Below are 14,488 nucleotides of genomic sequence, written 5' to 3'. Positions count from 1 at the left end.
ATTCGTTCACTGCCGTTTTCCTTGCAGAATCTGTAGAATTCTAGAGTAGTCATATACACTTCCTAATTATGTATATTTGAGAGTTTCTCTCTCTCTTTCTCTCTCTCTCTTCAAGTTCAGCAAAAGCCGCTTTACCTTAAAGTCTCAGATCCCAGAAGGAAGCAGCTCGGGAATTCTCAGTCGCCTCAAAATTGATAATCGAACTAGTGGATAAAGGCTCCAACTGTATTACACAAGACTTCTTGAGTTTATTGACATTATACAAACACACACACACACACACACACATATATATATATAGTATATATATATATATAGTATATGTATATATATATGATATATATAGATATATATATATATATATATATATATATATATATATATATATACTCATAGATATTAAGCCACAATTATCATTTAATATCCAGTTTACTACGTCTAGGGCATAAATTCCACCCAAGGGGAATTATAATTGATGGTAAGTGATTCATTTCCCGTCAGTCTTCAAAACGTTGGCTGGTTTGGAAACAACAATAGAAAGTGACTTTGGCCACCAGGCTGGCTACTCCCAAGGTACAGTAAATTGGATATTAAACGATTTTTGTTGCTTAATAATTGTGAACATTATTTCAGGTGTGTGTAAGGGACGCACACACACACGCACAAACAAACACACACACACATATATATAATGCTATATATATATATATATATATATATATATATATATATATATATATATATATATATATATATATATATATAACAAAGGTTGGCTCCCAACAAAAAATTCAGTGGTCACTGCCGAATTCCCACTTAAACTGGTAAATAGTAGATGAAACTCTCTGCAGAAAACTTCCAAAACACGACCCGCTCCATAGACTTGCAGACAAGACTCATAATGCCATGAACCTCTATCTTGCAAGGACACTCTCTCTGGCCTCATGGATTTTGAGACCTCACCCCGGTAATTCTCTCATATCATCTATCCAATTTTTTTGTGTGGGGGCTGGGGGCCGGGGTCTTCCTCTTCCTCCCAATACTTCCAAATTGTATACTCTTTTGAACAATTTATCATCATAAAGGCTTTCCCACACGAACGAACCATATCTAAAAAACTCTCATCCATCCATTCGCTTTTACAACTTGTACGTTTTTCCACACTTATCACTCTTTCCATCATCTTATACCACAAGCTTTCACTTTATTTCTTTTATTTGTACTCATTGCATGTACTTCATTTCCGCACAGGAAAACTGACTGAACATTCCCTTCATACATTATAACATTGGCTTCCATAGACACCCCAAGTCTTCTTCTGACATTTTGCAATCATCTTGCTCTATTTGTTGCTTTACCTACTCTGTAACTTGCCTCTTACTCATCCCACCTCCACCCAAAATATCTAATAAAAAACAATGCAAGAACCTACTGTTTCTATTCTCTCACCAAATTAACATTCATTTTTTCAGTTTCCTGGTTCCTGTTTACCCTCATAGCTTTACTCGCTCAGCTTAGGAATGTATTCATTTGATCCATTAACTTCAATAGAAATATTGGATTCTTCCTAGATAGTGACCTCAAGGGTCATTATATTTATGATGTTTACAGTCTTTTGTTTATGTTTTTACGGCAATCCCAAAGGGTTTATACATACCGGGTTAAAACCCCCTTTGGGGTCACTATCTAGGAAAGCTCCGAAATATGTATAACACATATTTCAAAGTGTAGTTAAGCCTGGTCTACAGAACAGCAAAACGATTCGATTATTATTTTCCATTCAGAAATAATCAGGATATATATGGCTTCCTTCCGAAGTCAAGACTTATGAATAGAACAATCTCTACGTGATAAAAAAAAAAAAAAACTAAGTGCCACCTCCTCCTCACAGGAGTCGACGGCTTTTTCTCAATTATTTTTTTTAATTCGAATGTTCACTTGTTCTGTGCTTTTATCATATCATATATGCAATGTAAATCTCTTCGAACACCTTTGGAAAACTGGTATAATAGACGAAATTGGTCTGGACCACAGCCCGTATCACTTTTCATTTTACATGCATATATATATAGTTATATATATATATAGTATATATATATTATATATATATATATATATATATATATTATATATTATAAGAAAATACCACAGGAAAATTGATAGCGCTTTCGTCCTTACTCATTCCTTGACAATGTCCTAGTAGACAAAAGCGCTTGGAATTCTGCCTACCATTTTCCTGTGGTATTCGTTATTTAATGAAATAGTATTGCTCTTTTTTAGCTATATGTAGCTGTGTATATATAACATATATATATATATATATATATATATATACTCATATATATATCTATACTATATATATATATATATATATATATATATATATATATATATATATATATATAATATTAAGCCGCAGATAACCTTCAACATCGAATTCGCTTTACCTTGAGAATAACTTAAGACCCCTAAGGAATTACATATGATCAGGGCATCTAATCCTGGTTGGGCAGATTTACCTATATAAAAATCACCTTGGGTCTAAGTTATTTCCAAAGCAAAGCGTAGTCGGAATTAAGAATATTTATGCCTTATATATATATATATATATATATATATATATATATATATATATATATATATATATATATATATATATATATATATATAAAGGGGGTCAATATGTCTAAGGAATTAGAAAATTTATCTAACATTTACAAGGTAAATACTCCCATTACCCAATAATTTGATAAGCAAAGGGTCTATTCACACGCCATTTGAAGCGAGAGATAATCTTTTTTTATAAAGTTACATTGCCTACTTCTATAATAAAGAAGGAATCTGTAAACTAACTTATATTCATGTAAATGTTTTTATGGCTCAACATATCAATGATAATACTGATAATCCCTGATTAAGAATTTAACGGATGATCACTGATGGGATATATTTTATTTTTTGTTTCTCTGGAGCCATTAATTATTGTTGAAAGCAAATGAGAGATCATGAGCCATCCTACACCTGAAGCAAGTAAAAATAAGTCTAGTCCAGCCAAACGTGAAAAATAAGCTCAGATTCACTTCGTTCACTACTTCGAAGGTCGATACAGCCACAAGAATAAAATTGTGCAGCGATGACGTTACAGGGCGTATCGAATTGCACGCATTAATAAATAAATTAATCGATTACTTTATCGAGGCGATGGCAAGCGGTTGCATCAGTGCACTGAAGACGCTACAGGACTTGTCAGTAAAGTTAAATGTATGAATTTTGGCGTGAAGGTATTTTGATAGTTTACGGCATCATGGAGTTTGTACAGGATAAAGAAAGATAAATGAGACAGTGTTGTACATCATATAGAGAAACACATTGCTTACATAGCTGAAAAGACAGGTCCACAATGACCAGGAGGCAGGTGAATGTATATAAGATAATGATGGTAAGTGACTACATAAGGACGGGGAGCGACATACGGCTTATGAGGCTTAAAACTGTATAATCAATGTACAGGAGCGTGTATGTTCTTGCAAAATACAGTAGAAAGGAAGCAACATTTATAACGGGGATCGATATACTGCTTGTGGGATTCAAAAGAAAGCTCCAATATCTAGCAAGGGTGAAAGTAGGTACAGATCAGAGGCTAGGTTAATATACGAAACGGGGTAGGCGACCTAATGTTTAAGATTCTTTCAAGGTGTACGAAACAGATGTGAGGTTGTTGAAATTATTTTCCGCGTAAGGATTTCAATCTTAACTCAGCAGTAAGAGGACAGAGACAAGTCTTACGAGTCGAATAATAAGAATGGAGCAATAACTACTGTCTCCTTACTGAAGCCATTCCCTTTTGGATACGGTTTAGTGGTGCGATGGCGTAGTGACTGTGTTGTCTTTCCATCTCAAGCCACTCCCTTAGTCTAAATAAGGTGATGGTGTAGTGATTGTCGTCTTTTCGCCTGAAGCTACTGGCTCTAACAACGGTAGGTAGGGTCACTGGATACATGGGATCGAATGGAATGATATCTAAAATTTAAAACAAAGGCCAAGCACTGGGACCTATGACGTCATTCAGTGCTGAAAGGGAAATTGTGAGTAAAGGTTTTGCAGGTGTAAAAGGAGGAACACCTCGAAGTTGCACTAACAAACATTCGTTAGAAGAGGGTAGAAAGTAGGATGAAGACAAATAATAAGAACAGAGGTACAGTAAAATGAATGAAATGGGTTGCAGCTAGGGGCCGAAGGGACGCTACAAAGGAACTCAAGTAAGCCTGCAGTGTAATGAGCGAGGTGCACTGACAGCACTAACCACCCTTCCCTATGGGACTAAGAGGATATGGCTTACTGGTCAAAATTAAGGTGACGGTGTAGTGACTATGCCCTTTCTAAATGTGGGCACTCCCTCCGAATGGATGTGGCTCATGGTGAAAAGTAATGCAGATGATAAAGTGGATGGCGTGGCGATTGCAGTCTCTTTTTTTTTAATCACAAGCCCCCGTTGGTGGATATGGCCAAAGGTTGAGTTGGATGACATAGTAACTTTTGTCTTTTTATACGAAGACATTCCTTATATGTGAATGAGGCTCACTGCTGAAAAGATAAGATCAAAGGCATTCTGAATGTTGTCTTTTTAAAAGGAGCCAATCTCTTACAGTGTAGCACAGCTCACTGGACGATAGCGTGGTGACTTGTCTTTTTATCCGAAACTTCTCACACTGAGTGGATGAAGTTCCCGGGTAGCAAGATAAAGTAGACGATGTAACTGACTATTGTCTTTTTCTATGAAGCCACTACCTCTAAGCCGATAAGTGGACACAGCTCAATGGTGGAAAAAAGTTGGACTGCATTTTATGAACATAAAGTGAAGATAAAGTGGATGGTGCTGTGACGGCCGTCTTTTTAATTGAAGCCATTCTTTGTTAGTTCTCCTCTGGTGAAACGTTAAGAGGGGTTTTTATACTGAAGCCACTCCCTCCAAGGGGAAACAAATTTTAGATATGCGAAGTTCAGCCCTACGTCATTTGGGAAGGACTGTTTAACTTAGCCATAAATATTTGTCATATTGATCCTTTTTAACTGCTACAATTATTTCGTATCTATTATTATTATTCCTAGTAACGTCATTACTATTGATATTACTCGAGGTATCTAAATTCCTAGGAGCTTTGATTTCTGAATATTAGAAGGAAATAATCGAAGACTGTCCGAATTTGGGATTATGTTATCTTTCTCTCTCTCTCATAACATCTGAAACACGGAAAGGCAACATCCCAACAATGTAAACAGAAAATTCCTAAGTACTAGACTTGCAACTTGTATGTAATATTGGACCAGCCTTTACCAAAGCAAATATTACCCGATTTCCAACGCCAACCCCCACCCACCCAACCACACCAAAAAACAAAAAAACAAAAAACAAAGAAGGCATAAAATTGAGCAGATGACATGACAACAAAGAACACATTCCTATATGTATATTCACGTCAGCATGGCTGACATTATTGGTCACGCAGAGATGGATTTATTGGCCTACGGTGTGAAACTAATGTCCATATAACGAAAGACTATTACGAAACAGTGACCACACTGCTTCTCACTGATTAGCATAATTCTGTAGCGTTCAGGGAAACACAATTATTTATTTAAGAATTCAAGTAGAAAGAAAAAGCACTTAAAAACTGCGGAGCTCCCGTGATTATCAATGGGGGACGCGGGTTAGGAATAGAAACCACATCCCAACAACTGACGCTCAGTGAGTCACAGCGAATCCCGAAGAGCAACCAGAGGGAATTTCCCATCGGAGTAATTCAAGGGAATTCCAACAAGTTCTTAATTCTCTCCATTTACCCGTTTCCCCGACTTAGAAAACAAGTATTTGACTCAAGTTCCATCCTTCATCCTTCTACTTTCGTTTGCAGTCTCCATCGGGTCAGGGCTAGTACAAGGCACTAGGTTTTCAGACTAACCGGCTTCTACATGAAAGAAACAAGAAGCAAAATTAAGAGAGATTTCGGAAAATAAAGTATATTACCAAGAAACAACAATTATTCCTTCCAAGAAAGACCGGTTCCTTTGATTACAATAATTGATTGACTAACTTCCAATATTGTTGAAGGTACTGGCTGAGAGAGAGAGAGAGAGAGAGAGAGAGAGAGAGAGGTGAATTCTCATTTGTAACAACTATTAATAACGTACAGTGTTTGCGTGTCTCTTATCCAAGAACCTTTTTCCAACTGATAACGTCTAAGATTCCGATTCACTTGAGAGATATATCCACGAGTAACGAGGAATCCTAAATGTTCCTACGTTTAATGTCCTCACGCTAAACAACCTTTCTTACTGATACACTGCCATCTGCAGCAGATCTCTGTGGAATGTTGCGAGCGCCGGACTTGGGATCGGCACGAGCGTGGACACTCCAACGGCACAATCGTCATGATTCATTTCTGTGGAATTTTAATGGTTCGTCCTTATGACGTATTCATAGAATGCCTACTCCATTACTCTCGGTCATTCTGGCTCATGTCTGGAATGCCTACCGTGGTCGGTCAATGTTACGTAACCCTTTTTATTTATTTAAAACTAACAATATACAATATTTACATTATTTCAAATTTCAACAATTAAAATGTTGAACGCAACAAATTCTTTGTAACAATTTTCTTTAATTATCCCCATACAAAATTAATACAAACCATCTCAAATAATTTAATCTCCCTTTAAGAGGTCACAGGGAAAATAAAATGGAGCGCCTATCAAGCGCTTTTGTGTTATTTCAACAGATTTTCTTGGTGCAAAGTGTGTTGAAATAACTCGAAAACACTTGGTACTACTCCCTTCTTTTGTTTTTCCTGTTGTCTTAGCTGTTACCATTTCCATCCTCTCCTTTCCTCCAACTGTGCCGTTGGGTTTCCCTTCTAAAATGGTGAAGTTATTGAATACAGCAACCAAATCTCGCTCCACAGACATAAAACCTAACGCGGGTTTTAAACAATCCTAGTTGTCCGAAACCTTTGAGTTATTTTTGTATTTTTCCAGTGACTTATCTACTCTGAACTAATACGGACACTTTTTTCCAGTAAGAAAAGGGTCCCCTGGCCTTGTTTGGTAGAGTGCAAGCCTCCCTTCAATAATAATAATAATAATAATAATAATAATAATAATAATAATAATAATAATAATACAGGTTTTATTGAAAATAAAGGCTATTTCAGCCCCGTTTATTTTGTATAGAAGTTTCTCTATGTTTCTTATTATTGACTTTTCTTTTTTCTTCTGTACTCAAATAATAATATTAGCTATTAAAACGCCAAATGGGGGATTCATGTCAAAAAACGTTGTATTTGTCAAATTGAATATATTATACAGAATTTGACAAATACCGCGTTTTTACATGAATTCCCCATTTGGCGTTTTAATAGCCAACTTGAGTACAGAAGAAAAGTAAGTGACAAGAAGAAAGATAAACTTCTTTACAGAATGAACGGAGCTGAAATAGCCATAATTTTCAATAAAACCTGTATTAATGAGGGTCTTCTTCTAGCAAATGATAATAATAATATTTTATTGAAAATAATGTCAGTTTTCAACGAATTAATCTATACAAAGTCTTTTCACTTCTTCTAATAGTTTGTTTTTCTGAATCAGCTATAGGTTGCTGAGTAGAATTCCAATATTCATATTTGTCTTAGTTAGCATGTTTGAGAAAAAATACATTTTACGTATATAAGCAAAATATACATTAAAATATAACGACGCCATTACAGACGTTATGCAAAACAATTCAAGGTTAATGACCTCTTCGCCAAGCTTGCGTTCGTTCGTCCATCAATCCTTTATGAACTTGCATGATGTTAATTGCCGTTTTGCAACTTACTTTACCGTTATCGGCATTAAAGTGGTCCCGGTTCAGATGAAATGCTACCAAATGACTGCAGATATCTTAGCGGATCGATAACGCAACTAAAATTTCAGCTCACCTTACATGTAACAACGCAATAGCAGTTACACCAACAACAACAAAGACCTCATTAACAATATTTACGAAAGACATCATCTTTATGAAATTGTAATGCCCTAGACTATAACAAGACATAACAAATTGTGCATATCGAAATAGTATGAAGTCAATACGTTGATTATCATCAGACAAAAGTAGAAATAAAGCCATGGGTCTAATTCCCAAACATCCATAGCTATTCTAATCGATCTAAGTTGAAGCGTCGTCGGGAGAAATGTAAACAAAGGAATGATTAGGACTAGAGCAGCACTGACGAATTTGCTCTTGAGATGAAAGCCTTTTCAGTGTCTACGTTCCCACAACAAAATCATTAACGCAGAACATATACACATTGCCTATATACTTTTTAAAAGCGCCTCATAAACTTATTCTAATAATTCAAACCTAATAAAACTTAATAATCATCAATACAATAACATATATATTGGGAATACTGACTATTGTGAGCGCACCATAAAACAGGTATTGCCCAAGTAAATACACAAGGTAAATGAGAACTTACTCCACTCTGTCGGTAAGGTTCCTAAAAGCATCAACGTAGCTCTGTGGTATAAAGAACAACTGTATTTACATTGTTAGTGTTAATTCTGGTTAAGCCAGTTTGGTCAAAAACAGCGGAGAGAGAGAGAGAGAGGGAGAGAGAGACGAGCCCTTGACATGCAACCCACGTGGAAGAGCCCACCCTCGAATTCAACATGCAAATCTAATCGACTCTGATATTAGAGATTAGATCGACATGCCTTGTCAGTAGAGGCCGGGACGACCTTGTCCCCGGTGTGATCAACAAGTTTTGTGGCTATAACCTGGGCTGGATATATCTGCAGCGGTGGCTATAAAAAGCTGGACCTTCACTTCTGTTGACAGACCTTTAACCACATCTAGACAGTGACCCAGAATAAACGCCAGCCTACCAAGAAAGAGATAGCTATATTAAAAAAAAAAAAAACCTCGGCATGGAAAGTAAGAGAAACAGGGAGAGAGAGAGAGAGAGAGAGAGAGAGAGAGAGAGAGATAACCGAGCAGACCCACTCGTTCTTTGCCATTACCACTGAAGCCTTACTTTCATCTTTATGAAAGCGCTACCCAATCCATATCAGAATAGCAGTTTAATACATTCCCGGGCAGACCTGCAATACAGTCTGCACCTCAAGTCGATTATCGATTTCATTTGATTTTCTGGACAGGTTGCATAACCGCGCATTTTTCTCGTCTTCAAACTATCAGAAGGGATTTTTAAACCCTCAAGCGAGTGTCTTTTTCATTATGCTCTTGTCCCTGTTTGATCCAACGCACATTCGCCTGAGAGATAAGGTAATGAAGCAAAAGTGGGTCTGGGATTTACTGGGTGAGCATCGACAACTGCCAGATGTGTCACCAACCCCATCCCAAATACACCTCAATGAAAATCTGAATAGCAATTATGTATGTACGCTTATATATATATATATATATATATATATATATATATATATATATATTATATAATGTGTGTATCTATACTTATACATATACATGCATACATATTATATATAAATATTTATTTATCGACATATATATATATATATATATTATATATATTATATTTATACACACACACACATATATATGTATATATATATATATATATATATATAATATTATATATCATATGTATGTGTGTATGTCTGTGTGATATTTGAACCACACCTTTCTTGACATTAATCAATAGCAAAGGGAGATATTCAGAAAAATACAGACCCATTCTATTGCTCACACGAAAAATCATTGAACGGCATACCTTAGTATCACATTTACGTTCATTTCTGAGCCGCATGAGTTAACCAGTGAATATACTCGATGGATCGTAATAATATTCAAAGTTTACTCATCCTCTAATTGCTGTCACAATATAAATCTTTATATGCAACAAAGACAGTGATGAAAGGGTACGATACCACCGTAGCATCACATTTGTGAAAAGTCTGCAACAGAGAGTAGTACCACTGCAATATCATGGAAAAGTTTCAAACAGAGAAGACTTGCAGCTCGTTGAATGTTTGTGGAAAGTTTGTCACAGGGAGCAGTATCAGTGGAATGTCCGAAAAAATGTGACAGGAGGAATGCCTCAACAAGCTCAACACTGCATAGCAACCAGCCCAAACACAGACGCTCTCTGTTACCAGTAAAAGGTTTCGGGACGCGTCGATAAAAATGAGAAAGTTTCTGAAGAAAACGCCATAATTACTACATATTCAGTGACTGAGATAACATACTTACAGCGGTAATTCTGCCTTGATATTTCTCAGTTTACCATAAGGGTTAAGTTGTATTTCTAATTCGTTGTATAGAAACAACACGCCCCCCCCCCCTCCACCTAAACACAAAGACACACACTGAACAGAGCACAAGAATTACAAAAAATTAAAAATATATAAACCAAAATAGTCGAAAACAACTTTTAAAATTGGGTGGTATTATACATCCGACAGCAGCGGTGCTGCACAGCTAATGGAGAAACTTCTTCACAGAATACTTGCTATAGCGGATATAAACAAATCTAATGGTCATGCCACCGGAAATATTGCTGTTTCATTATATTCATTCTCATTTCTAAAATCAGTACAGTCTTCTAAGAGAAGCCCGGATGTAGGCTGAGGGCTACCTCGTCGAGGACTTCCAGTTTTAATTGCATCAATTTTGACGGAATAAACACCTGTTATTCCTTACTTCTACTCTCGTTTTCTCTCGATACTAGCTGCGATCCACAACAGTTAGGTACAAAATTCAATGCTTAGATCAACAGAGGCCCAGCAGGAATTTAGGGAAAGCCGTATCATCCCATCTCGTGTGGCTCCAGAATTGGATACTGGTCCGTTAGTTAGTTTGTAAACTGAGCGAATATCACTGACGGCAACACGATCCTGGAAGGAAAGACACATACACCCACACACAAACGCCTTTATTCACAGTTTACTCTATAGATAATACAAGCATGCAAGCATGTATCAGACGCTTTGAAAACTGATACCGATTTAATAAGTTAATTCTGGCTCGGTTTATGAAATGAAAAAACAAAACTGTAAAATTATATACAGGGGTCTCTTAATTGTTGATATAGTCACCTCTTAATTGATGGAGCAATGGTCTCTCATCCTAAGGTTCGTGACCCAATCTTGGACTGATGCTCGTAAGTCGACATAACTGTGAATGGATATCAACGTCAGCTGATGTCAAGAACAGGGCATGGGGCTTGCAACCTCATCCGTAAATGTTTGCCGAGGATTGCAATATTCTATACCTCTAGCCGCCACCTTACAAAAAGAGGAATGAGGAGGAGGAGGAGGAGAAAGGAGAAAGAGGAGAAGGAGAAAAGAGGAAGAGGAGAAGGAGGAGAAAGGAGAAAGGAGGAGGAGAAGAACCTCATTTAACCTTAAACTGAAACTACAAAAATGCCAGAAATGCGAAATTGACCTACTTCCTTCTAAATAAATCCCTTTCGAAGTATGCGACACTTTCAAGTTAAAATTGTAAGTGTCAATCAATACTGATAGCTATCAATGGAAGCGTGACTCACAGTAACATTCCCTTTACTTACTAAATGGATGGCACGATATTTTTCTAGTGGATTGAATGTCATTAACAGGTTTATTTCGTTCTCGGTCCACATGGCTCGTATGCACCGATTAAACTACTTTTGTGTCAGGTGGTTTGTTTAAATGTTACAAAGATAGTTTGCGTGATTTGGGTTTTGTTTTCTTTTTTTGTCCTTCACAATTCACATTTCCAGTTAAACTAAGTAAGCAATGAAGGGTTTAGTGTCTGGAAACGAAATATTCAATGGATTTTCTTTGCTCTTCCAGCATTCTGCGTCTTCCGATGATCCGGGGGTAAAATTACATCGGTTAACCATTTCTGATAAACCTGTCATAGTCTACACTGCTGCTTTACTAGGCCAGAGCACAGGAAAAAAAAAGTGTTGCAAAAATAAGCAACATATCAAAGTAGTCTGACGTAATCGGTAATAAGTAAGGCATTTCCTGAGATTTTTCCCCTCTCGCTTTTCCTCACTCTTTATCCATTTTTCACTGTTCTAGGAAACAACGCCCCAAAGAATGCAGCAAAAACGCCGAATTTAACATTCAACATACTTTTACAGTTCTGGGAGGTGACGAGCGACGAACACGGCATAGACCCCGAAGGCGTCTACGTCGGGTCACACGAAATTCAGCTGGAGAGGATAGACGTCTATTACAATGAAGCTTCAGGTAACGAGAGACGGCATGCGAGGTAAAATCGATGTTTTCCCTGTGTCTGTCTATCTGTCTATCTATGTCCGTTTGGGACTGATGGAGTCGTTGCCGGGTTTCGGAAACTGTGATGATTTAGTATTATGTTGTACTTGCCGATAAGCAAGGTATTAAGCACACACCTCGTAATATCAGCAAGTTTGCACATACATACATCTGTATGTATATACTTACTACATGCATGCATGCATAATCGCACAGACATTTATATATATATATATATATATATATATATATATATATATATATATATATATATATATATATATACACACATAAGCTTGTATGAGCATAATGCATACTTTATACATATATACACACAATATATATAAATATATATATATATATATATATATATATTATATATATATATGTATTTATGTATATATATATTATATATATATATATATATATATATATATATATATATATACTCGCACTTACACATGTATATATAATATATATATAGTATATGTATATATATATAAACAGCGTGAGTCTGATTTATCACATACAAACATATACATCATATATATGTACAGGAGTATACATGCACACTACTACAGACTAAACATTCATAAAAGAAATCGCTTTTCCCAATATCGTAAGAGCCCCGGCCATTGGCATTCCTCAGTCCCCAAACCCAGATAACGATTTTCTCCGTTAGTTCGGATTTATTGACAATAAACAAAAATAGAGAAAGTTTTGGGGTCGTTCTGATTCCCTGTTGATAGACGAGAAGGAATTTCAATTGATTCTCTTTATTGCTTGGTAAGAGTTTGGCATGAAATATTACCTCCATTTCAGTATGTTATGAATATAGACTGAAGGCCTATTGCTTTACAGTTTGCAGATATCACCGATATGTCTTTATTCTAACTGTTATATGAAATTAAAATGATGTGAACAACAATGTCAATATTTTTTTCTCACCGGACTTTAACGTTTACTGAATTATATTTCCACACTTGATCTTACATCAAAGGTACATCCTATTGTTTCCTCTCAATGTCTAACGATTTCTTCTCTTCCAGGAGGGAAGTACGTTCCCCGGGCCGTCTTGGTTGACCTGGAACCAGGAACAATGGACGCCGTCAGAGCAGGTCCTTTCGGGAAGCTCTTTCACCCCGACAACTTCGTTTTCGGTAACCATATCCTCCTTGGCGTTTATTTTCTCTCATTCAATTCCTGTCTGTCTATCTCTGTCTGTCTCTCTTTCTCTCTCTCTCTGTGTCGACCCTTATTAACAAGAGGGTCGAGTTCTACTCTGGAGAATCGAAGAATAGAATATAGAATTTAGGCCAAAGGCCAAGCGCTGGGCCTTTGAGGTCATTCAGCGCTGAAACGGAAATTGACAGTAAAAAGGTTTGAAAGGTGTAACAGGAGGGAAAGCTCGCAGCTGCACTATGAAGCAAATGATAGGAAGGGTGGAAAGTCATATGGAAGAAAGAAAATACGAACGGAGGCATAGTTAAGGGAATGAAAATGATTGCAGCTAGGGGCCGAAGGGCCGTTGCAAAGAACCTTAACAATGCCTATAGTGCACCGCACAAGGTGCACTGACGACAATAGCAACCCCCCCCCCCCCCCCCATGGAAGAGTTTGATTCGGGAAAGAAACGAAGAATTTAGGAAAGCTTGATGCAACCCAAGGAGCCACTGTTGGCCTAAACAGTGAAAGACACTTTTTGTTGATCAGCGATATCCGAAACAAACGCAGGTTACTAATTTAAAATCAAGCCGATATGCACCTTTGGTTGTAAAAGCACTTAATTAGCATTAAGTGTATATTTGTTTATTCGCCGAGTTTATGACAAAAATAACGCCTCATAAGTTCACCAGTGAGTAGGCAGTCGCTGACATATGATATTGTTTTGTGAGTGTAAGAGAAAAAGGAGTACAAAGCCCCGCCTGCATGGACACCGGCAGTCATGCAGAAATAGATTGCATTACGTAATTTGACATTTGAATGTGTTCAATATATGACGATATAAATCACCCGGTCATTAATAACTGAATGCAAAAATCATTAAAACACGCACACAAATCACAGACGTATCCTACCATCTAATTATTGCAAGCAAATTCGGTCATAAATCTCTTTGAAAGGAAAGGTATTTAGAAATTTTCATATAAAACACTCTATAGTATCTCACAAACAAATACATTCCAAAATCAAACAAAAGCAA

At 36.7% G+C, this 14,488-nt stretch overlaps 1 protein-coding gene across 2 annotated transcripts in view; it reads left to right on the top strand.

Moving 5' to 3' along the window:
* LOC135215980 (tubulin beta chain-like) overlaps positions 1-14,488 on the top strand; it is a 61,645-nt gene that overhangs the window by 26,535 nt on the left and 20,622 nt on the right. For both annotated transcript variants that reach the window (XM_064250927.1, XM_064250926.1), the window contains exons 2-3: positions 12,150-12,258; positions 13,335-13,445. In XM_064250927.1, coding sequence (XP_064106997.1) covers positions 12,150-12,258; positions 13,335-13,445 — 220 coding nt within the window. The remainder of the gene's footprint in view (positions 1-12,149; positions 12,259-13,334; positions 13,446-14,488) is intronic.

Source organism: Macrobrachium nipponense, chromosome 19, assembly GCF_015104395.2.
Source record: "Macrobrachium nipponense isolate FS-2020 chromosome 19, ASM1510439v2, whole genome shotgun sequence".
NCBI lineage: Eukaryota > Metazoa > Arthropoda > Malacostraca > Decapoda > Palaemonidae > Macrobrachium > Macrobrachium nipponense.
Note: the sequence above shows the minus strand (reverse complement) of the source record. Positions and strands in the feature narration are given on the sequence as shown.